The sequence below is a fragment of the Pimephales promelas genome, chromosome 1 (assembly GCF_988280905.1).
Source record: "Pimephales promelas chromosome 1, fPimPro1.hap1.1, whole genome shotgun sequence".
In the NCBI taxonomy this organism is placed as follows: Eukaryota; Metazoa; Chordata; class Actinopteri; order Cypriniformes; family Leuciscidae; genus Pimephales; species Pimephales promelas.
This window is the reverse complement of record NC_142769.1, coordinates 29,784,776-29,808,701: the sequence shown is the minus strand read 5'-3', so window position 1 is coordinate 29,808,701 and position 23,926 is coordinate 29,784,776. Positions and strand designations below refer to the sequence as shown.

The 23,926-nt window shown below is 37.1% G+C and overlaps 2 protein-coding genes across 12 annotated transcripts in view; one reads left to right on the top strand and one right to left on the bottom strand.

The window, feature by feature from the left end:
* The first annotated feature begins 2,292 nt into the window (after positions 1–2,292).
* lsp1b (lymphocyte specific protein 1 b) lies at positions 2,293–22,772 on the top strand. Of its 6 annotated transcripts, XM_089129447.1 has the most exons (14): positions 2,294–2,526; positions 4,240–4,341; positions 4,692–5,142; positions 5,271–5,380; positions 5,947–6,009; positions 6,083–6,299; positions 11,563–11,601; positions 12,315–12,358; positions 12,901–12,982; positions 13,401–13,535; positions 13,889–13,987; positions 14,560–14,652; positions 14,882–14,978; positions 21,950–22,772. In XM_089129447.1, the coding sequence occupies exons 1-13, from the start codon at positions 2,468–2,470 to the stop codon at positions 14,960–14,962; spliced, it is 1,575 nt and encodes a 524-aa protein (XP_088985573.1). In that variant the 5' UTR covers positions 2,294–2,467; the 3' UTR covers positions 14,963–14,978; positions 21,950–22,772. The 6 variants fall into 6 exon arrangements, with proteins under 6 accessions (XP_088985571.1, XP_088985573.1, XP_088985572.1 ...); XM_039688573.2 differs by lacking the exon at positions 5,947–6,009 and having other exon boundaries at positions 2,295–2,526; positions 14,882–14,969; XM_039688572.2 differs by lacking the exon at positions 5,947–6,009 and having other exon boundaries at positions 2,295–2,526.
* The window catches only part of LOC120491021 (uncharacterized), a 20,158-nt gene continuing 11,197 nt past the window's right edge, over positions 14,966–23,926 (bottom strand). For all 6 annotated transcript variants that reach the window (XM_089129442.1, XM_089129439.1, XM_089129441.1 and 3 more), the window contains exons 3-5: positions 23,839–23,869; positions 21,930–22,017; positions 14,966–20,510 (exon numbers count right to left, since the gene is read on the bottom strand). In XM_089129442.1, coding sequence (XP_088985568.1) covers positions 16,165–20,502 — 4,338 coding nt within the window. In that variant the 5' untranslated portion in view covers positions 20,503–20,510; positions 21,930–22,017; positions 23,839–23,869 and the 3' untranslated portion in view covers positions 14,966–16,164. The remainder of the gene's footprint in view (positions 20,511–21,929; positions 22,018–23,838; positions 23,870–23,926) is intronic.

Sequence of the window (23,926 nt, the reverse complement as noted above, 5' to 3'; positions counted from 1 at the left end):
GTACAAAGGTATTTAAATTTACAGTAACATGTCCCAAAATAGGCTACATTGAAGAGTATCATAGGCAATTGTACACATCTTATAGTAGAATATCTATAATAGGACACTACAAACTCTTTCAAAATTCAAATGTGCTCTCATGCACACCCTACTGAATTAAGACTGTTAATGGTCACCCAGTGCTACATATTTTTATTATTATTATTTTTTTTTATGTAAGAATAACACAATAGGCTAGCAATTTTACCCGTGGAACTGTGTGTGGTGTTTTTCGCTGTGAATTTGCACTGCTGTAGCCTATTTAACAGTAACTGATAATTTCCCAGAATGCATTGAAATTCTATAGTAACATTCACTGAAAAAAAATATTTTTTGGTAAGGTAAATACTACTGAAAAAAACCCAATGTAATTTACAAGAAAAAGTTAGTTTAGGCAAGAATTAAAAAAAAAAATAAGTAAATTCCATATCAGTACTTAGTTCAAGCGAGTAGAAATGAAAACATAAATATGAACTCAACTTTTCTGATACTGGTGAACTTCCCATCATGCACTGTACCTTGAATAATTAATGAGGTTCATTTTTCACTGGTTTCCAGCAGTATTTACACTGTTTTATCATTGCTTTTGTTGTCAGGATTAGTAACTTGCCATTTTGTGACATTTTGAGGAAATTTTCTGCTCAAAATGACACATTCAAACACAAAAACGATCCATCAAATGTTACCGTCATTGTGTATTGTCTACCAAGTGAGGTCTTTGCATTCACATCATGCTTAAAATCTGACATGATGATGTATAAATTACTTAGATAGGCTAACTAAAACACACACTATAAATGACAGGTATAATTTAATAAAGTTTTTTGAGTGAAATGTAATGCAAAGGAAATTACAACTAAATTGATATTAATCAACCTTTTACTAGCCAAGTTACTTATATTCTTTGTTACTTTCATTTAACTAAATTAAAGTACTTAATTCCGTATTTTAAGTAAATTTTAACTTAAGATTTCTAATTAAAGCTACTGATAAATATGTTTAGGTTTTTACTTGGCAAATCTTTGTAAATTTACTAGCATTTTATGAGTGGAAAAAGTTGCCTAGCTTTTTTCAAGTAAATCCTACTCCACGTTTTTTTCAGTGTTCTGTCAACTGTGAAAAAACGAAAAAATACTGTGAAAACAACAAAATCTAGTGTAATGTAGTGTTACTGTACATATTAAACTGTTAAGAAAAACAGTATAATCCTGTGAAAACAACAGAAATCATTTACAGTGAATTTATATGATCAGGGTGGTTTGAATGTTGTGGATTTTACAACTTTGAACAGCACTTTTAAAATAAATTGGCTGAAATGTTTTACTACAGTAAAAATAATTGCTCTATGTGGAATATTTTCCCTAACCATTTATTTAATCAACTTTGTTGTGGTATACATTTTTTTCCTTAGATGCAGCAGTTTTAATATCAACAAAATACCTCTTTGTTTATCTAATTTTCACAAGCAAGTCTTTTTGCAAGCAAGTCTTCTCACTAATAAAAACATTATTTTTAAGACATTGGTTTTAGTCTTATATATTAGTTACTTAGTCAGTTGTTGAATTCTAATGGTCAGAATGGTCAGTTTTTGAGTATTACCAAAGTCCTTATATATATATATATATTATACAGCATCATGTCTGACATAAACATACTGAATCCATAGTAACTGAAGTAACTATTAAACTATCAATGTTAAAAAAAAAACTGTTAGTGTCCACCCATGATACTGCTGAAGTGTGATGTATATAGGCTAGTCTGGCATAATCTGATGATATCTTCACATCATGCTCTCTAAAATATATACATTATTTTGACTCATGTTCAGTGGTTATTAAAATTATTTTCATTATAATGAAATAATTATATTATAGTTAGGCGGTTTAGTTTGCAATTATAGTTGAGACTTATGTGCTTATCTCCACTTCGGTACTCAAGCCTCTCTGTTTATTATCTTTAGGCAGGTAAACAATATGGATAAAATGCTTATGAACAGTGTCTGACAGCACTGTTAGTGGCCCTGCAATGCTATTGCGTGTGTGTGTGTGTGTGTGTGTGTGTGCGTGCGTGCGTGCGTGTGTGTGTCTTGGTGAGTGAGTGGTATCATTTTACTCTCTCAGGGGATCATCACATGACTGGTTAGCTTTCTGCTGATTGGAAGAGAGAACTGGAAAAGACAGGAGAGAGTTTTAAAGCTCTGAATGAAAAACACATGGAGAGAGACAGAGGAAGGGAGTGAGTGGAACAGAGAGAGAGAGAGAGAGAGAGAGAGAGAGAGAGAGAGAGAGAGAGAGAGAGAGAGAGAGATTGACTAAATCCTGCTCAGTGAAAGAGGGGGAGCACATTCACACCCTTTAGGGGACTCACAGGAAAGGAGCGAGAATCAGAAAACCAGTCAGATATTGTATTCAGTCAGTTAAAGAGAAACATGTCCAACTCAATCCTGCGAAGACATTCCAGCAAAAAGGGATTAGATAACCTCAAGAGGTAAGATGTTCTTCATTTGTGTGTGTGTGTGTGTGTGTGTGTGTGTGTGTCCAGCCATTTGGTCAGAGGTGTAGACTTTGATCTGCAGAGTCACACTAGGTTATTTTTTATTTTTATTTATTTTTTTTGCCTCTAAATGAAGTATGCTGCAGTTCATTCAATCCTGTTTTATGATCTTGACTTTTATAAGCTAAACTTTTAAACTCTTATGCTGATAGTAAATGATCTGTTTATCTAAAAGTGCTGGCTAACATCAGACTGTCAATAGGACAGTTAATCAGGCAGGACAGTGGGGTCAAGAGGGGGAAACAGAGCATGAGTTCTTCTGCTATTTATCAGTTCTTCAGTGTGTTGAGGGGGAAGGGTTAAAATTATTGTCAGTTGTTTTGCGATGTCTCTGTATTTCATACAAATATTATAGTCAAAGAGTTCATGGATGCAGATGCAGTGAGACCCAAATCATCTGGGCTTCCCAGGTGTTTTGAGGGTAGATTATTGTGTTGTTATATAGTTTTGAGTGATGTCATGAAATGATAACGTGTCTGTCCTTGAGGAGGTGTCTGTAGTTAAAGTAAAATCTGTCCCAACACTGTCCTATGTGGCTGCTGTTCACACGGCACATGGTGAGTCAATTCATGACATCATTATGGACTGTCAATGACAGGCTTCAATAGCTTCTTTTATTACTGGAATTTTCCTGAGAGTGGTGACATCATCAGATAACCCCCTTCTCTAAATCTGCTGGATACAGAGCGGCCCCCACCCACTCTGCCCTTAGGACCTGGAGATCCTAAACTGTGCCGGAAAATTTGAGCCGTTTTACCACCCAACCACTCACACTGGGTTAGGTTTATTAAACAAAGGAAATAGTGCAGTTATTATTGATGTATAGGTTTAGGCTATATCTGCTTTAATACCCTACTATGTTCATTTACTCTCTCAATATGCTATGTTTTCATTAAAATTTGTAAGCAGAATGTGAGTAGTTGAACAGTTTGACTAACTACTCTGTTTTTAACTATAATAGTATAGAGATGCATGTGTTTTTCTTCTTCATAACAATATGATCATGGAATTAGGATTTACTTACAGTAACTACTTTTCACTTGGAGAAGGACATAATGTTTGTTTGATAAGCTCAGTAGATAAATAGAGTTAAAATAAATACAGTTGCAATGAGAACACCTTGGTTGCTTATTTAGGACAGGTTGAAGACAGTATTATCAATCAGTGCATCAGTTCCCAGAGTTGTGTCGTGTATTAGCAGGAGAGACTTCAGGAAAACTTGTGATTTAATGGGTGATTGTTGGAAAACTGCCTGGCAATCACACACCTCTGCACAATTATTGTAAATATTTAGTAAAAGGTGTTGTTCCCATTGTTTTGTTTAGTTCCTGTAATGTCAGCCCCCATAAAGGAAGCCAGTGAGCCATTTCCTGTCAGTGTGAACCCTGCACTTCCTGTCCATGTTTAACTTACTTCCTGTCCAACTCTGACCATACCCTCTGTCAGATGACCCCTATCATTGTCATAGTAAAAATGATGCACTTGTTCTGAAGATGTATATCAACTTCTGTTTATAACACAAATGTAGCTTTCTTGATTTAGTTATCATAATTTTTAGTAATTATGTTTTAAAAACATAGTAATTGTGACTGTGTACTTATTATTATTCATTTGTCATTATTTGTTCCATTGGTTTTGTGTATATAGGATCACTGTGCAGCGCAGTCTGGAGGATGCAGAAGAAATCGAGAGAGAACGACGACGGCGTGCAAGAGCCAGTACCTCTACTGAGGCTTCTCTGGACAACCAGTTAGTTTCAAAAACCTAAAACCATACTCCAGTTTTCATCAAATACTTAAAAGAAACTGTGTTGTGTGGATTTGTTTTGTTTCCATGGAATCCCAACCCCCAGATTGTGGCTCAAGCCAACTTTCTCTGTCTTAGTCATTGTGTTGTGTTAATCTGTTTGTCAGTTTGTATGTGTATATGTGACAAGACCACACCTGTTCTTCTGATTCAATTGCAGAGTCTTTTATTCAATTCTATTCTATTCTGTTCTATATTCTATTCTATAACAGACTCAACTGTTGTAAGTAGACTAGTTCTTGTATTGGTAACTTAGTGAGAGGCAATTCTGAAAGTGTTTCACTGTTTGTTAGGAGTCAGAATGATGTGGTTTCAAACTCTCCTCCATCCTCGTTGGAAGAGGACGAAGGATTCAGTGATTGGACACTTCTGAGCAGGCGCAAAGAGGAACAAATGGAACATAAAGCTGTAAAAACACATCTCAACGGCTCTCATCCCTCAAAACTACAGCTCTGTTCCAGCTCTGCTCAACATGGTAAACAGCGTGATTTAAACGTGTTTGACAGCACCCCGTTTATACAGACTCGACCCCCCTTTTCAAATCAGCAAAACCTGGATGAGGATGGTAATGATGAAGACTGTGGTGGCAGAGAGCAGGAAAGAATGGCTAATATTAAGGCAGCAGAGAGGGAGGAGGGAGAGATCAGACGGTGGTGTGCCGAGGAGGAGGATCCGAGAAGGATGAAAGGTCATGAATCATCTTTACGGAAGAAACAAAATCAGAGCTGTAATATGGATGAGAAGGTACAATATTTAAGAAGACATTTAACCTTAACTCAGTCATGCATCAAAATCAGTCTTTCAAAGGTGCTTGCTGTAAGCGCTTCATGTAGCGAACATACAAACTTCTTATTCTTTTTTCTTTTTCATAGAGAGACAAAAAGGTAGAGATGAAGATATCCTACACCTCCACAGTCCTCCTCCAACAGAATGGGAGACAGTACAGCACAAATGGACAAGAGGGGAGGAGAATAAAGGACAGGTACAGGCGTAGACAGGCACAAACTTCACAACAATACAGCTCAGTTTGTAAAATTATTTTCATTCATGCCATTATTTTCAGAGCCTCATTCTCCTCAGAGGTCATTCTTGTTATGGAGCACTTCTTCAGCTTTTAAAGCTAAAGTTTCCAGGATGGAAACAAATATCTAGGGCAACTTGAACTTTAATCATTTTAAACTGAGCTCTAAATGACATTTTGGGACGAGCTTGTTCATCTGATTCTGTCAATCACAATTTTAGAGCAATTTGAACTTTAATAATTTTTAAACTGAGTGCTAAATGACATTTTGGGACGAGCTTGTTCATCTAATCCTGTAAATTACAATTTTAAAGCAATTTGTGACTGCTGATCTCACTCGTCATTGTTATGAAAAATCAACTTACATGCTGTATGGAGACATAGCTGTGCAGGAGAACAGTTTGAAAACAGTGTGCCAATGATTGGGCAGCAATCTGTGTTGAGAAATGACATGATACAATCACAAGTTTCACAACTTCCCCAGAACTAATGTCCTTCCTGAGTACACTGCTTTTAATCTTACTCAGCGAAGTAAAGATAGAGAGTAACATGGACACTGTCGATTCAACAGCTCTCAGCGGTCCAGAGAGGTAAAAACAAAAATAAATGCATTGTAGGTAGAATACTTTTTTCATTTCCCCTTTTCAATCTTCTTGTGTTTAGTGTATCGGAGGAAGTGTTTGTGAATAACAGTGAAGAGAACCAGCAGCACAGAGAAACAGAGGATCAGACTCATGAGGAGGTGCAGAGGAGGATGAGAGAGGAGGAGAGAGAGAGGAAGAGGAGGGATGTGATGGAGAAGTTAAAGAGGTTGAGTATATCCAGCGGAGATCCAGAGGAGCCTTTCAGTCCTCTCAGCCCCAGGAGCCCATCCTACATGGTATGACATCATCACCATCAGACACCTCACTCCTCAAAATGACATTATAATTAAAGATTTGTTACTTATATAAACACACATGCTTGTTAAACAGTATTTAAATTTACATTAACACCGTTTTTAATTGCTGATGACCTGGCATCATTATTTAAATCACATTATACCATGGTCTGAGTGAATACTCGATTCTGATTGGCTGCAGGGTGTCCATTAAAAAGTGATAGAGGACACCCAGTAAAGGAGTTCTGGTGTAACCAGGGAAACCAAGTTGTTGTTTGTTTGTAAAAGTTCTTTGACTTTAATGCACACCAGATGTGATTATCCTGCTTATGATCACTTGCAAGCAAGGTCGAGGTAAAGCTGTCATTGATGTTTGTGTAACCCTTTTCACCATAGGCTCGTGATGGAGCAAGTATGTTATACAACCACGTATTAAGTATTAAACCCTCTTAAACCTAAAGCTTAGTAAAATGGTGAAAGGGACATCTCATTGTAAAAAAAAAAACCTGTCTAGGCACAATATGATTCTCACTATTTGCTTATCAATGGGTATCTGAACGAATGTTCTTCAGAATATTACCTCAGAAAACACTGAGCTACACAAATACAATGGCTGGTGAAGGAAAAAACAACAAGAACACCATAACTCAATTTCCTCTTTTTGTATTATGGGAAACTCACTAACAGTTGAACAGCAAAGAGCATATATGAAAATAAAACACAAAGTGAATAAGGAAAAAACCCCAAGTAATAAAGTCAATAGTCTCTGATAACCTGAGTGCACTCGTTTAGTTCTGTTCTTTTAGCAGGCCTGCATTAATCGTTGGCGCGCTTAACGTTGGAGCTCATAAAGTGGAAAAAACAACAACAATACCTCCTCGAGTAAAGTGAAAGACAGATCCCACCGAGTCTGGAACTTTCTCTCTCCTCAAGCGACAGCGTCTGCGGCGGCAGTGCGAGGGTTAAACTTCGTCCGTCCAGCGCTCATAATCAAACGGTCTCCAGTCACTTGCATCAGCCAGCGAAACTCTTCCCGATGTAGTCTCCCCTCATTCAGCAATCGAACGATGTGTCTGCGGTCCTTTCCACGACGATGTCACAATAGGCTTGTTTGAGATGAGCAAATTCTGCGCAGAATCGATCACCGGTGATCAGCGCGAGATGCATGCCGGTTAGAAATGTGTCCGAGAACGGTCCGCCTGGCTCTGATGTCATGCCGACGTATGTCAAAAAACTCTCGCGAGCGCAAGGCGGAAGGGTCGGATTCTGCAGTCGCGCGCAGTTGCTCTCCACCGACTGCGCTGATCAAAAGCATGATGGGAAACGACTTGCTGACGACACAGCTTAATGCTCATTGGTTTAAAACAACAGTGATGAAGGTAAATTCCATATTCATTAAGCTAAATTCTCCAAATCAAGGCCATATTTTATTTATTTATTTATTTATTTTCAAATTGAAACTGATATATATTGTGGATCTCTTAAACGGGTTAAAAATAAGAATGCTATAGTCAGTAACTCAAATAGGCCTATACTAGGCCTACTCTAAAATGTTCAAGTGAAAAATAGCTCTCATTTTATCTAGATGATGAAGTTTGTAAGTCTGTCTATTTAAGCTAAGCTTATTTTGATTTATTTATTTATTTTATTAGGCCTATTAATTTTATTCTGATGTTTATTTATGTGTCACTGTATAATAGGCCTATTTGTTTCACGAATTGTGGTGCTTGTAGGTAGGCTATGTTTGTAACTTGCATTCTAATAAAAAAGTAAAATAAATAAAAATAAAAATAAAAGAACAACAGATGAATTGTTCTCTTTTAAAATTTTTGATTTTAAAACTGATATCATGTTTTATGTGTATAGGCTACATATGGGTGAATAAACTCTCGAACAGTGCCATATGGGTTATATTTCATTTTTGTTAAAACAATAGGCTATATAAAAACACGTCTGTATTAAAGAAAAAAAAAGATTGATAAACACATATTTGGAATGTAATTAAATAACAAGTACTTTGGGTGTCTTGTTCATTATATTTATTTTTATATAAAAGCAATAGAACTTAAATCACATCCAGTTTTATTGCAACACGTGCACGAGCGTGAATCCCGTTAATCCCGCGATATCCGCCTTTGATCTCACAGGTGTCTAATTAGGCTTGTTTGAGATGCGCCTCGCCTCGCCTGCAATGTAGTCGAGAGTAGGCGGCTGCAGTGAGGGGAGGAGTGAAAAAAGCGCAATCAAGCCGGACAGTTCTCGGTTCTCGCAGTGAATCAGACACCTGTGAGATCAAAGGCGGATATCGCGGGATTAACGGGATTCACGCTCGTGCACGTGTTGCTAATAAACTGGATGTGATTTAAGTTCTGTTGCTTTTATATAAAAATAAATATAATGAACAAGACACCCAAAGTACTTGTTATTTAATTACATTCCAAATATGGTTTATCAATATTTTTTTTTCTTTAATACAGACGTGTTTTTATAGCCTATTGTTTTAACAAAAATGAAATATAACCCATATGGCACTGTCAGAGAGTTTATTAACCCATATGTATACACATAAAACATGATATCAGTTTTAAAATCAAACATTTTAAAAGAGAACAATTCATCTGTTGTTCTTTTATTTTTATTTATTTTACTTTTTTATTAGAATGCAAGTTACAAACATAGCCTACCTACAAGCACCACAATTCGTGAAACAAATAGGCCTATTATACAGCGACAAATAAATAAACATCAGAATAAAATTAATAATAAAATAAATAAATAAATCAAAATAAGCTTAGCTTAAATAGACAGACTTACAAACTTCATCATCCATAAAATGAGAGCTATTTTTCACTTGAACATTTTAGAGTAGGCCTACTATATTTGAGTTACTGACTATAGCTTTCTTATTTTTAACCCGTTTAAGAGATTCACAATAGCCTATATATCAGTTTCAACTTAAAAAATAAATAAATAAATAAAACCTGGCCTTGATTTGGAGAATTTAGCTTAATGAATATGGAATTTACCTTCATCACTGTTGTTTAAACCAATGAGCATTAAGCTGTGTCGTCAGCAAGTCGTTTCCCATCATGCTTTTGATCAGCGCAGTCGGTGGAGAGCAACTGCGCTCGACTGCAGAATCCGACCCTTCCGTCTTGCGCTCGCGAGAGTTTTTTGACATACGTCGGCATGACATCAGAGCCAGGCGGACCGTTCTCGGACACATTTCTAACCGGCATGCATCTCGCGCTGATCACCGGTGATCGATTCTGCGCAGAATTTGCTCATCTCAAACAAGCCTAGTCACTGCGAGAACCGAGATCTGTCCGGCTTTATTGCGCTTTTTTCACTCCTCCCCTCACTGCAGCCGCCTACTCTCGACTACATTGCAGGCGAGGCGAGGCGCATCTCAAACAAGCCTAATCTTGCAAAAACCCGAGCTAATTTAATCGGAGAGGCAAACAGTTCCAAACTCACTCGACAGTGCAAAACACACATCTTCTGTAGTGGGTCACAGTTTCACAGGCACAAACCCCTCTCCCGAGAGCGTGATGTGCGGTAAACAAATTATAGTCCAACGTAAAGCATTTAGTCCACTCAAAGCCTATAATGCACTAAACTCTCTGTTTAGCAGACTAGCCCTCGTGCGCCATCAGGTTTTTTCAACTTCCCGTCTTTTCTCGTTCTCCTCTCTCGCGGGATTTCACATAGTTCAATAACCTTTTCAAATCACTAAATCGCTAATATTAACAGATTGATTAATGAGCTTCTCTTATGTAATGAACCATCCTTAAAACATTTTTAAAGAAAACACAACTGTTAAATTACCAGGCACATCTGAACAGCACAGGGTAATTAAATGATAAATCTTCTTGCATCAAACCTTTATGAAACAACATACAATAACCCACATATATTTCAGAAATAAACAAAATAACAAAAAGACTGATAATGATCAGGTCATTACATTTGCACCACAAAATTTGAATGAATAGATAAAAATAACAGTAGTCCTCGTTAGTTATTTTAATATCTGTTAGAATATCTGTGAAATAAAGTAGCGTGGAAAGATTACATTTATTTAAATGAATATGAGAAAGATGTGCATGCGAATTGAGTCTGTCCAGCAGCTCTATAGCTGTGAGTTTAATTACTTCAAAACAGTGACATTATCACCTCTTTGCTGAAAAAGATAACAAAGCTTTCAGTAGCATATTTTATTTGTAAAATGAATGGGCCAGTGGCTGAAAATAAGTTCATGCACTCCTAAATGTTTCTGTGTGCATGTGCAATCTTTTACCTATAATAATATATAAAGTTTCAGCCTAAATAAAAGAAGCTCTGAGACTTTTTGCACATCTGCTTCATATTACAACCAGAGAAGTTATCTTTGTGGGTAAATGTGTTTTCCTCACCTTGTGGTTGGTTGGACAGAAGAGGAACAGAACAAAACTGCACATGCGCATTATGGCTGGACCAACTGGAAATATAGGTTTTAAATGCTATATTTGAGCATGAGAAGCAAAATTTATGGGACAGTGTGTGTCCAATTTTTTATTTTTATTTATTTTTTTTTATTTTTTTTCTGATTTGAAATATTTTATTTAAATGTAAGTTTTGCCAGCAGTTTTTGTTATTCTTGCATGCCTAAAAATATGATGCAAATATGGCCATCAAGTGAACTTTATTTGAAAGAGATTATTAGAATCTTCTAGTCAGTTAGTTGGAGCTAAAGTCTGAAGAAATGTGGCCATCTAGGAACAATATTGGACACACTGCAGAGACTGGGTGATCTTGTTTGTGTCATATGGGGACAAATGTCTCAAATGATAATAAACCTGAAAAACTTATAGGGAACTTTTATGAGGAAATACCTTGATGAAGAAAACATGTTTCTAAAAGGAAAACAAAAATTGATTTATTGGTTTGTTATAAAATTTAGTGTTGTCTGCAGTACAGAAATGGTTCAAATCCCCTTTATGAATAACAGATAATGGTTTGGTAATGGTAGGTCCTCTGCCTGATACAAACATGTGTTTGTGCATTGTGCTCAGTGTTTTTTTTTTTTCACTTTGTAATTATATCTGGTATCTTCCATGTGCTTTTTTTGCGACTCTGACATCTTCCATGTGCTGTTTGTGGTTCTGATATTTTCATTGCAATGGTGTGGGTTGAGGGATAAAGATGACAGAACATGAAGCATCTGCTTTACATTGCTGAGGTGCTTTGTGTGTGTGTGTGCTGTCTTGCTTGCTGGTTTTAGGCTGTGGGTGAGGAGTGGCAATCAGAAGGTACAAGCTCGGTGAGTTGCTTACTATGTGCATGTGCATGATAGTATCGAATTGCACCTTAGACTGTGTGTTTATCTTCTAGTTCTGTGCTCCTTGCTTTATAAAGCTGTGGTTATAATTGCTTTGCACTTTTACATTCTGAAAAAAAAAAAATCCTGATAAAGTTTAGCATTTTGTGAACTTTTTTTTTTTTTGGATGTATAAACATTTATGATGACGTCAGTGCCCTAAATATATCCATGTCTTATTTTAAAGGCAACTGATCAGTTCTTAAAGAGACAGGCACATAAGCTGATGACATTTTAAAAACACAGGAAATGGGTGGCAGGAAGACATGTTGTGAACGAATGTATCCTATACTGTTGGGCAAACTTGAACCTTTTTTTGGAAGAAAGAAAGTGCAACCAACTACAGGGATTTACAGGGTCAACAAAGCCAGATACAAAGAATCCAGCAATGAAATTATGAAATCAATCTGCTTACAACATCAATCGGTTAAACTGCTTTTCAGTATTGGCTCAAAATCTTGACAGAGTATGACTTTACTTTTTGCAACCATTATCTGTTACCCAATTAAGTTGCACTGCTGCTCACTTTTCCCCTTTTGCCTGGAAACATTGCACATAATATTGCCATAAATGTTTTCAAGCTTAGAACTGTAATAATTCACACATTTTTATGAATCCATTTACAAATAAATGTTGCTTTACTGTTTAATCTACAGATTACTGAGAGGACTGAGTCTCTAAACCGCTCCATTAAAAAAAAGTAAGTAGACTTCAAACTTCAGAAACACACATACAGATTGAGATCAATGGATACGAGTGATTTATTGTAGGACTGTAACAAAAAACAGGGGCAGGATTGTTTTTCTGTGCGGTGGTATGACATCATGGGTTCATCATGGGTTTGTCTGTTTTATCTAAACATGACACTCGAGTGATTAATTCATGAATGAACAGCTGTTTGAAACATGGTTCGCCTTTCAGGCAGACATGACATGACACGTTTCTCTCTATGCATCTTTCTCTTATTCACTAAACAGGAAATGATGAAGGATTTTTCAGTCATTTTTTTTTTTTTTTTTTACATGCATCTCAAAAGCCCGGCCATTCTTTTCTACATATTTTTTTTTTTTTTTTATCTTGGTATGAAGTATAAACACTATTCTTACAGTGCTTTTGTTTGTAGGCTATTTTTCACTACTTCATGAGTCATGGTCCTCTTCATGTCAGTGCTTGTTCTGAGAGCTTTTGTTTCTTGGAAAACAGTGGTGCTTTAGGTAATATTTCATGTATTTGTGAAAACAGGAACAGCATAAAGAAGACACAGCCTCCCACGATCATCTCAAAGTTAGATGGCAGATTGGAGCAGTACAACCATGCCATTGAGGTGAATTACCTTCTCATGTGCTTGTATAATGTCAATATCACAGTTAGGCTTTTTGCATATTCCTGTAAACAACATACCTGCACAGCTATTCTGCTGCTTTTACATTCATTTCTTTAAACATGCAGCTCTTTTTCCCACACCCAGTGCTTACGTAATCCAGCACTGATGTTTACCTCTCTGATCTCACTGCTGGGGTGCATTCAGACACCCTGCATGCCCAGGCACCTCTTCTATTAGTCATACTGACTCAAACTATTGTGTTCGTAGCCCATCCTCTGTTTTCCTGCCATCTAACTGTCAGGAAGTGTGTGTATAGTGGATCCAGGTGTTACTATGCTTTTGTTTTATCACATAGTCTCTGCTGTGAATTAGATATGTAATATTTCCCGTCATAGTGTTTGTTTTTGTGCGTGTGCAGGAGTCCTATAAAGAGGGGAACGTAGTCAAGCTAGTGGATGTCCCAACATCACCAGAGCCTATATCTGCTCGGAAGACCCTGTTTGAGGCGGGGGAAGCCTGGAATCAGAATTCAGCCAGGGCTGTGTCCTCTAAGGTTCATATGGTCATTTCTTTCTTTCTTTATTTATTTCTTTCTTTCTCCCCATACAATGAAAGTCACTAAGGATGTTGTTTTAGATTCCTCTGACTGTCATTATCTGGAAATATATTTTTATATTTATGTACCACAAAAGACTGTCATACAGGTTTAGAACAACACTATGAGAGTGAGAAGTGCCAGTATGCAAAAATAAAAAAGTGATGGTAATATAGAAACCTACTGCATAATTCCATGTGTTTCCTTCAGTTGCAGCACATCGAGCTCTCTCGGCCATTGTAGGTTTGACACTAAAAAGTCTGTGAGTGGGTAAATGAAAGAATAAAAGATGACATGTTACTCTGTTTCAGGATACAGAGGGAATAAATGTGGGCGTGACTGATCTTATTAACCAATGGGTGAAAGGAAACTCTGACGTCAACACCAAGAGCCCCTCCTCCAAAGCAGCTGTAAGTTTACACGGGTCTCTGAATGTTAACCGCATAGTTTCTTATTCTGAATCCTAATAGTTCATTTCCTTCTGAATCTTTTGTATCCTCTATGTTCCTTTTCTTCAACTTTAGTTCTCTTTCCACTTTGTCTTGTGTCTGCTGTTCTTCTCATCTCTTTCAATAAGGTAAACAATTCTTATCGCCCTTTTTCTCCATGAGTGGTTGGATTTAGGTGGTTTTTCACTCTTTCAAAATCTCAATGGGGTCCACTGGGTTAAAGTCCAATGGCAATAAACTATTGTGGAAGAGTTTTAGAAGATGACAGGAATTTCCTGCTTTGTTTGTTTTTTTGACACTTTGGTTTTGGATTGCTGCTGTGTATATGTGTTTTCTGGATATAATCTATAGAAAATATAAAAGATTTTTTTATGGTAAAAGTTCATGCTATGACAGGTAATGTGATCCCTGAATATCCTGTTGTTCAATGACGCCATCTAGTGGTTTAGGCCTGAACCAAGGTAAAAAAACAAAACAAAACAAAAACATTAATCCTAACTATGGCATTCATTATCTTTCTTTGTGTGTGTTAGTGTCAGGATGTTAAGGCTGGTGAGGTGCGTAACATAAAATCCATGTGGGAGAATCTGAGAGACAACATGTCACAGGATAAACCATGCCCAAAGGTACATCAAAACTCCTTGTGGCACTAAACCATGATCAACAGTCAGAAACCTTCTTCTAAACTGCTGTTAGGTTAAGGTTAGGTTAATTGTTCAAAAACAACCCATAAACAACAATCAGCATCAGTTCTTATAATTATCATTTGATATTATTTTAGATGTTGTAGTACTTAAGTCCCCTTCACTTGGTTTTATAAGTTTAAAGGTTGTAATTTGATCTTTACTTTTTCAGGGATCATCTGGAAAAAGATACAAATTTGTTGTGAGTGGCCATGGGAAGTACGAGAAGGTCTTCATTGATGACACAAACTAAGGATCAAGTAAGAAATGTAATCTCTTTATTCAATTTTTTTATTCAATATAACAAAATAAAAATTCAGCATGTTTATTTCTACACAGACATAATTCATGCTTTACTAGAGTAACTAAAGTATGATAATGTGCTGTACAATAGCTTGGTTGTATACCGCTGGTAATCTACAGAAACAAACACACTAATATTAAAATACTGTACCTTCTGGGTGTACACAGTAGTGTGTGTATGATGATTAATTGTTATAGTGTATAGTATATTGTTATAGTATTATAGAAGTTTCTCGCTACAATAAATCAATATATGTGATGGTTCCATTTGTAGTGTTTATTCAGGAAATATTTAGCCAGGTCTCTCCTTTTGCAACAAAGATCCCTGAAGTACAAGGGCTGCCAAAATTATCATCTTATAAAGTGTCTTCTTTCTTGGAGCTCTGGGTAGTATTCAGTAAATGTCACATGCCTGCTGTCTCACCTATCAGTCTAATGATTATTTGTGATACTGAACTACAAATGATCCATAAGTGAATCCATACAAATGAATCCATGAAATTACTTGCAACATTTCACTAGAAATGTGTCAGTAAGAAAACATCCAAAACTCAAATGGTTTTAACTTAAAAGAGAAGTAAAAATGAGCACATCTGAAACTAGTTTTTAGGGTCTTATTTCATGATCAACATATTAAGATTTACATTAAGTCTTTCCTTCATGTTCTAGCTATACCTTTCTGATTTCCCGCTGACCTTTTTGAAATGAACAGCACTGCCATCATGTCATATCTCATTCTGAGCAGGGCTCTTGACACCGCTCATAACGTCACGTTCTGAAACTCTCCATTCCAAACACGTCTGCTCGCAACACCCAGCTTGGCTGACGTGAGCAAACTTAAACCCAGGATCCATCCACATTGCTCTCTGAGCCACTTTCCTTTTTTGATCATTCTCATCATTACGTTTTCACTCGCCACATCCCGAACAGCTGCACCTATCAGTCGCTGTCTCTCTGCAGGAATGACTAGGCCTCAATTTCTGCTGACCAGCCCCTTACTGCACTGCTCAGAGCAGAGTACAGCGTATAGTTTGTTTGTCTCGTCGTTGATTTCATGAAGAAAACGGAAATTACATTTACAGCACTAAAATACTACATAATTGGTTAATTCTGTAGTTGAAATCAACTTTACACTGTACATTTGAAATTCAATCAAACATCTTCCATTATTTCTGTAGATGTACCAAATCCTTTGGCTGTTCTGTTAAAGTCTTTTGGCTCTTCACCTTTCTGTTTGCGATTCAGCAGCCCTCTTTCAAAGGCTGTAGCTATTTTGTTGAGAGGTTTCGCAGCTGCCTCTTTCAGTTTCCGGGCATCGAAGCGCGGGCTGTAGAGAAGGATCGGCAGACGGTTGACGAAGGATGGGACCAACTGGCCGTCCTTCTCCATGTTTTTCCGCTCTTCCTCGGTTTTGTTGCTATGTATCTGCTTCATTATGTTCTCCTTTGTGGCAAACATATGAAAAAGTACAGCATCCCACATTTTTGTTACCTTTGGTTCATCTTTCTTTTTGACCACATCCTGTCCACCCGATGACTGTTCTTTGTCCCTTGCAGACCTGCCTTTACCACTTATTTTCATATCTGCTTTCTGAGCATTTTGCGCTGCATCAGGCTCTGGAAAACTGGGGGCTTCAGGTTCAACAACCATGTGCTTTTTCAGCTTTGTCCAGCCACTGACTTTGGCCTTCAGGCCTTTGGGTTTTTGAGCACTCTTAGGTTCATTTAGTCTCTTCTGATCATCTTGTGTTGGTTCAGAGGGAGTCGCTTTGCTAAACTTGCCATCTTCAGTGGCTACAGCTAATGAATCCTTTAAACACTTTTGAGGTATTGAGGTATCAGACTTTAGCACTTTAACTGTGATGGGATCAGTTTTTGAGTCCTGAGCAGTTATATGCTGTGCCTTTACATCCATATTCGATGCTTTGGCTTCTGTCTGGGATTTAGCACAGCTTTCCTCAGATGAAGAGAGTGGTAGAGATTTGGCGGCCTTGAGAAGCATGGCAGCAAGACTATTTTCTGCACTTGGAGCTTTGCAAAAAGTCTTGACAGTTGAACACGGTAAAGCCTTTTGAGTGTCAGATTTTACGGATTTGTACTGCACGCTATCCATATTCAATTTGGTGTCCTGGGGTATGCTATTTGATGGTTTGATTGAATTTCTTTGTAATGTTGTTGAATCGTTTGATTTAGATTCAATTTTAACTTTAAATGCAGCTTTGGAATCAGTGTTGGTTTTATTGGAGACCTGTAAGTCTGATTCCAAATATATCAATGGGTATTTTGTAACACTACTGATGGGTAATAAGTCTTCATTGCTGTCATCTTGTTTAGAAGATTTGTCCTTTGCCAACTTCGTGACTAGAGCCTCAGAGTAAGGTGCTGGTGAAAATACCTGTTCATCTGAGGGGATTTTGGATGATGTATTTCTTTTGTTTGGAGAGCTTGGAATAGATTTCACATTGTTGTCATGTTTCTGCATCTGCAGACCTTTGGTTTCTTCTGTGTTTTGGATCATATTGTCTTTGGATTTAAAGGAGGGAGGTGTTGATTTTGGGTTTAATAAAACTTCACTTTTATTTGCTCCTGATTTGGAGTGAACTACCGCATTAGATGCATCTGATTTAAATGTGTTTTCAAGTTGAGATGGCTCACTTTTAGAGGGACTTTTAGTATTAAATATATCTGTTTTAGGGAGCCTTGGACGATTAAATATATCTAATTTGGGAAAAACTACAGGGTTGGCTGCACAAGACTTATCTGAGTCTTCATGTCTGGTTATTTCTGTCTTCGATGAGTCTGTAAAGATAGATGAACCTAACCTTGATTGAGCAGATTTAGTTTCCTCTGGCTTTAAGAGGGCTGCACATTTAATATCTGGAGGGACTTTAATGTAACTTGTGGTGTGTGTAGATGGCACTCCAGAGTCTGTGATATTGGTTGAGTTTGTTGTGATTTTATTTACAGTGAAACCTTCATTGTTGGTGTTTATGATATTGTGGTGTTGAGTGCCTGTAATGATGGTAGTAGAAGAATCGCAGACAGTTCCTAAAGAACTTTTGGGTAAACATGGCAAGGTTTTCTGCTCTTGATTTGCAGAAACGTGTGACTGCATCATTTTATCTGATGCAGAATTAAAACTTTCTGTTGGATATATAAATCTGTGTGCAGTCTCTGACTGCACTGTTTGCAGTGGGATATTTTGAACTGACAATACATTTTTTGTTAACAATCCGGTTATATTTGAGTTCTGAATATTTAATTGGCCCTGGGGAAAAGGGTAAGTTGGCATTTTTTTCCCCTCTGCTGCAAAAGGAGGTGTGGGGATGTCTGTAGATCCTGAATTTAGTTGTCTAGGTGCCTCTGCTACAGCAGTGGGGTTTACAATTGATCTTAAAGGTGTAATTTGAAGCCCATGGTACATTGCATCTTCAGGATTTAAAGATAGAGGCCTTGGTTGTACTCCAGGGATTGTCTCTCGCTTCTTTATACTTGGATCTGCTATTTCCAAAGTGGGATTATTGATGGTTTCGATTTCAGTTTTGCCAGTTTCTAGTACCGTAGTACTTGCTTGGTTTGTCATCGCGATTTGCAAGGGCAGTGCAGCCACTGAAGTTTTTAAAGCCTCTAAATCTGCCAAGGATTTCTCTCCATTGAAATCAGATATAATGCTAAGCCTTTCTTGAGATGTCTTGGTTGGAGTTTTGGACATACAGTTCTCATATGTCATGTTTTTAATATCTTCTGGTACTTCAGGCTTATACACAGATTGATCACCATATGAATTCATCTTGATTCCACCATAAGCAATATATTCAGCAGGTGTCAAACCATAGTATGTTGATTTTCGTTTTGAGACGTTAATATCATTTTTCAGTGGCTTCTGGTGGCCCACAAACCGTGCTGGTGGTCTTGGTGACCAATATACTGGAGTACTGGGTGTTTGGTAGTTACGGGAAGTGGTAGACATGGATGTTTCCTGACGTGCATCTGTTGGAACAGACTTGGCTGGTGTCATTATACAGGTTTCTGAAGTTTCAGTTTTATTCATTGGATACTCCTGTATAACTGTCGATGTAAGCACCTCACATGCTCTAGAACTTGACTTACTAGTATCGGTAGGGGTCTTAGATAAGGAAACTTCACATTTAGAAATTTTTGGTGTCAAGCATTCCTCAGAATAGGCATGAGAAATTAATGATTTGAGTCCTGTGGCAAACACAACACCATTTGGAATGGAATTTGTTAGTTTATCCACAGCCATTTTTTTAAGGCCATCGTCATGATCAGCTGCTTTTACACTAATCAGTGAGGGAGGTTGGAGCCATTGATTTTGAGACATGGGTCCCTGATGGTTTTCTGTGGAGACTCTTGCCTCCATTTTGGAAGATAATGCCGAGTTGAATGCAAACAAGGGTTGATTCTCTGCAGAAGCTTCAAAAACAGGTCTTACTGAGCTTACATGTGAATTCATCTGACAAGTTGGCGTTTGAAATTCATACCTTGTCCCTGAATTTTGTTTGACATCTATCACTGGATATTTTGCAATAGATGGTGCTTCTCCCTGCAAAGCAGAACCACAAGCCCAGGACTCTTCAATAGGGGGCTTTGATATCTTATAAAATGATGTTTTTGGAGTATAAATCGTTGTTTGTGGAAAAGCATTTTTCTCCATTGTGGAAGTCTTGACTTGTGACCCAGCTGTTTCCATGACGTGACTATTTGTGAGAGGTGTGTGAGTAATGAGTGCAGGTGCAACGTTTTTATATCCTTCCACATTGGATTGGCTCACTGGAACCTGAGAGATTGATGGCTGTGTCTGGGAACCCGGTGCACTGGATGATGTCATATATGGAGCGGGAGGTTGAACCGGTGCCAAGAGGGGGGGTTGTATTTGCACTGAGGCTTGATAGGTCTGTTGTTTGCCGAATGTGCCATGTGTCCTCCTTACTCTTGAGGAACTGGACTGAAGTGTTTGACTGAAGGCTATCTCAAAAGATGAATCTGGGTCTTCGTCTGTGGCCTGCTCGGAGTCATCGTCAAAAAGGATTGATGAGCATGTGTATAGAGGTGCTATCTGGTGCTCCAGTGATCTGGCAGGGTAAGAATAAGACTGTGGTGACAGTGTCGGCGTGGAACGGTAGTGTGAGCTGTTGGTGGGGTAAAAGTGTGGGGAGGGGGAGTGATGGCAGAAAGGGCTGCTGGAGGAATATCGAGACTCGAGGGTCCTGCTAAAGAGAGGGGTTTCTGGAGTCCTTGGAGGCGTGGAGTGGTCACTGTGCTCAAGGTCAGGGCTGGCCTCATTTACTGGTGACAGGTTTGACCGGAATGGGATAGGTGTCTGAGAGGATGAGCTGACTTTCTTTTTGCCACTTTTCTTCAGGAGTTTCTGCAGACGGGCATTGTCTCGCCCTGGTTTTGGCAGTAGAGGGGGAGGGTACTGCTGTGGAAGCAGACTAGACTGACTACCATAACTTAAAGCCATCAGCATTTCAACACCTGCATTGAAAACAAGCCACAAATACTAGTATTTAAAAAAAAAAAAAAAACTCAAACTCAACAATTCATACTGAATTCTAACTTTGGATTTAATCTCTATTTTTATTAATATTAACTGTGAATTTCACTCCACCGTCATGCTTAATACATGCTGAAAGAATTCAAATGTCTGGATTCCATTTTCAATTTCTGAGTGAAAATTGTTCCAAAGTAAGCCCAACACATTTTATTTATTTATTTATTTTTATGTGTAGATAACATAAATAACAGTATTTAAGGCCTATCATATGTCCAAACCCAGAAGCTAATTTGAAATTAAATTTTTACTTGAGGGTTACTTTTCACTCGTAAATTATATATATACAGTGTTGGGAGCAACGCATTACAAAAGTAATACATTACAGTAACATATTACTTTTTGCTGTAACGCAGTAGTGTAAGGCATTACTAATCAATTTTCAGTAATATTTTACTCGTTACATGTTCAGTGAGGCTTGTATTACAGTTGTATTACAGTGTATTGTCTGCTTTTACTTCTTAAAGGCAACAGATTATGTGAAAGTTTTAAAGCAGTCTTTTAGTGCCAGCTCAGAGCGGTCGCGTCTGTAACATTATTTTTTCCTCATAAATGCGAACACGAAAACTAAAATAAAATGAATATTTTAAGTTCTATGGAGACTGGAGAGCCAACCCTTCCTCATCCGATTTGCACAGTGTAATTAACAGAATTACAAAATATATATTTTACCTCCTATTTTTTTGTCACGCATGAATGTGTGTCTTTTCTCTAATATTAAAAATAAAACATAGACTGATATTTGTCTAATGTCTGGAGTCCTTTAAGGAAGTAGCCTATATACGTTTCAATACATGTATTTTCTGAGAATTTTTATTTCAAGTTTTGACTGCAAATGTCATGTCCATAATGCTGGACTTCCCCAATTTTAAATAATTTATCCTCAACTAGTTTTGTGGTGTAGGTCTACGTATTTTATAATGTTAACTTCAAATAATACTAATAGCCTAATTTTAAGATAAGGCAGCATTGGATCTGGACGGTAAGGAGAATAACGCTGGGAGTTGGAAGAGGTGTGTCGCGATTCTGTAGGTTCGTGGATCTGAGTCGTGTGGCAAATCGCGATTTCGGTTTCATATTGCATATCGTTACAGCCCAAAAGTTAAGTACTACTTAGTTATTTTGGTGAAAGTAACTAAAAAGTAATACATGAGTAATGTAATGCATTACAATTCAGAGACAGTAATATTGTAAGGTAATGAATTACTTTTAAATAACAGTAACAAGTAATACCTAATGTATTATAGTTTGGAAGTAACTTGCACAACACTGTATATATATATATATATATATATATATATGGATTTTATTTATATTGATGTGGTTAATGCAAAAAGACTGACCTCTCTCTATCTCTCTTTAGCTGGCTGCTGGACACAAATACGTCTGAAGACAGGATGCTGATGTGATCACCGTCCTTCAGTTATTGCACTGTTTAAAAAAAAAAATTACACCCACTAAATTTGAAACATTTTAATTGCTGCCTTACATTTTAAGTAAAATGAAGTGGTGCCAGAGCTATCACTTAAATGATTTTACTGATGAAGAAAATTAAAAGTGACCGAAATTATTGTAACAAGTTACATATTTAGAAACAAGGATGCTGTTTTAATCACAATTGACAGTTTCAGTGTGGTTATTTAACTACAATAACATCACATTAATGTGTCAAACTTTAAATCAGAGGAGTTCAATCCTGCTCCTGGAGAGCCACAAATTTAGTTCCAAGTTCCAACACAGCTTCCTGCCTAAAAGTTTATAATGATCCTGAAAACTTTGCTTAGCTGGTTCAGGTGTGTTTAATTAAAGAGCTAAACTCTGCAGGTAGACCTTAAGGAATAGGATTCAACACCTCTTCCTCACCTCTTAGGATTTTTGTGAAAACAAAAGTAATTTACAGAAAGTAAATTCTCATATATATATATATATACATTTTGTCACAAGGTGGAATGATTTATAGCTGAAATTTATAGTTTAAATAGCGTTTTCATTCTGTGCATTCTTACTCTCAATGTCCTTCTATCAATTCGTTTTCTTTCCTCTCTCATGATTAGAATATTGTCTCCATATAAGTGAGTGATATTCTGTTAAGTATAGCCTTACTCAGTCAACACATGTAAACCAATCAACCAAATATCTGTGGAGTGTAAGGTGTATTTGTCATAAATAAAACTCGGCAATTTTCAGGTAAGTGTTGTGTCTCTTTGTTCATCCATACTGTTGAAAATATGTCCTCTTCAGATAGAATATAGTAAGTTGTAGAATGTCTTTCCATGTTCACATTAAGACATCCTGCAGTTCACAGATGTGTCAAAATACTGTGATTTTGTTTACCATGAACATGTTTGTTTGTTTTTTTAGGGAAGTATATTTGAAGAGTTCAGATGCAAAAGCCTCTAAGTGACATTTGAAATTTTCTTCTAGAATGATCATTTTTATCAAGCTCGTATATTTAAGTTCAGTAATTTCCCTTAAAGGACAATTCATAGGTAATCTTCATTGCCATTTAAGTGAAATTACTGAACTTAAATATACGAGTTGGTTAAAAATGATCATTCTAGAAGAAAATTTCAAATGTCACTTAGAGGCTTTTGCATCTGAACTCTTCATTTGTTCTCTGTTAGTAGGTTAATAAGCATACATGACCCCTACATATGACAGAATTTATTCAATTCAAATTCACCACTATACAGAATATCCCACAAGTCTGGTCAATATTGTAATGTACTTGCATGTACATACAGTCTGTGACTCCCTCTGTATCTGGGTTAATTTAGTATCTGTGTGTATTCTAGTGCCTGCGTGACAGTACTATCCCTGAAATGTGATCTTGAGCTGCTCTACATTTTATTTTTGCCCACTGAAAGACTGCACATCCTGGAACCACAAAAAGATAAACATGGCCCCAGCCTCAATTCTCACACAACAGTACAGAGCTAATTACATTAACACTTTTTAATCTTGTATTACAATGTATCTGGTTGGCAAACATTTTAACCTCAGTGATCTACATCTCCCTCCTTTTCCTTAGACGTGTGAGATGTCTGAGTGCTAAAGACCTGAGATATGCCTGTTTGATTTAGGTTCTTTTAGCATAACACCTCTGTACTATTAACAATTGAAAGACTTCATGCTAGCTAAATCGTTGCACTGTTCACTATTGTCTATTGCAACACATACAATTGCTGTATTATTTTTTTAATTAAATACTTCAGGTTGGATGATCACGCTATAAGCATTCATGAGACTTACAGTGAGGTCAGAAGAGAGAGATGATGCTGATCTGCAAAAGATATGAATAGACAGATAGGAAATTAATATCAGTTAATAAGTACTGTGA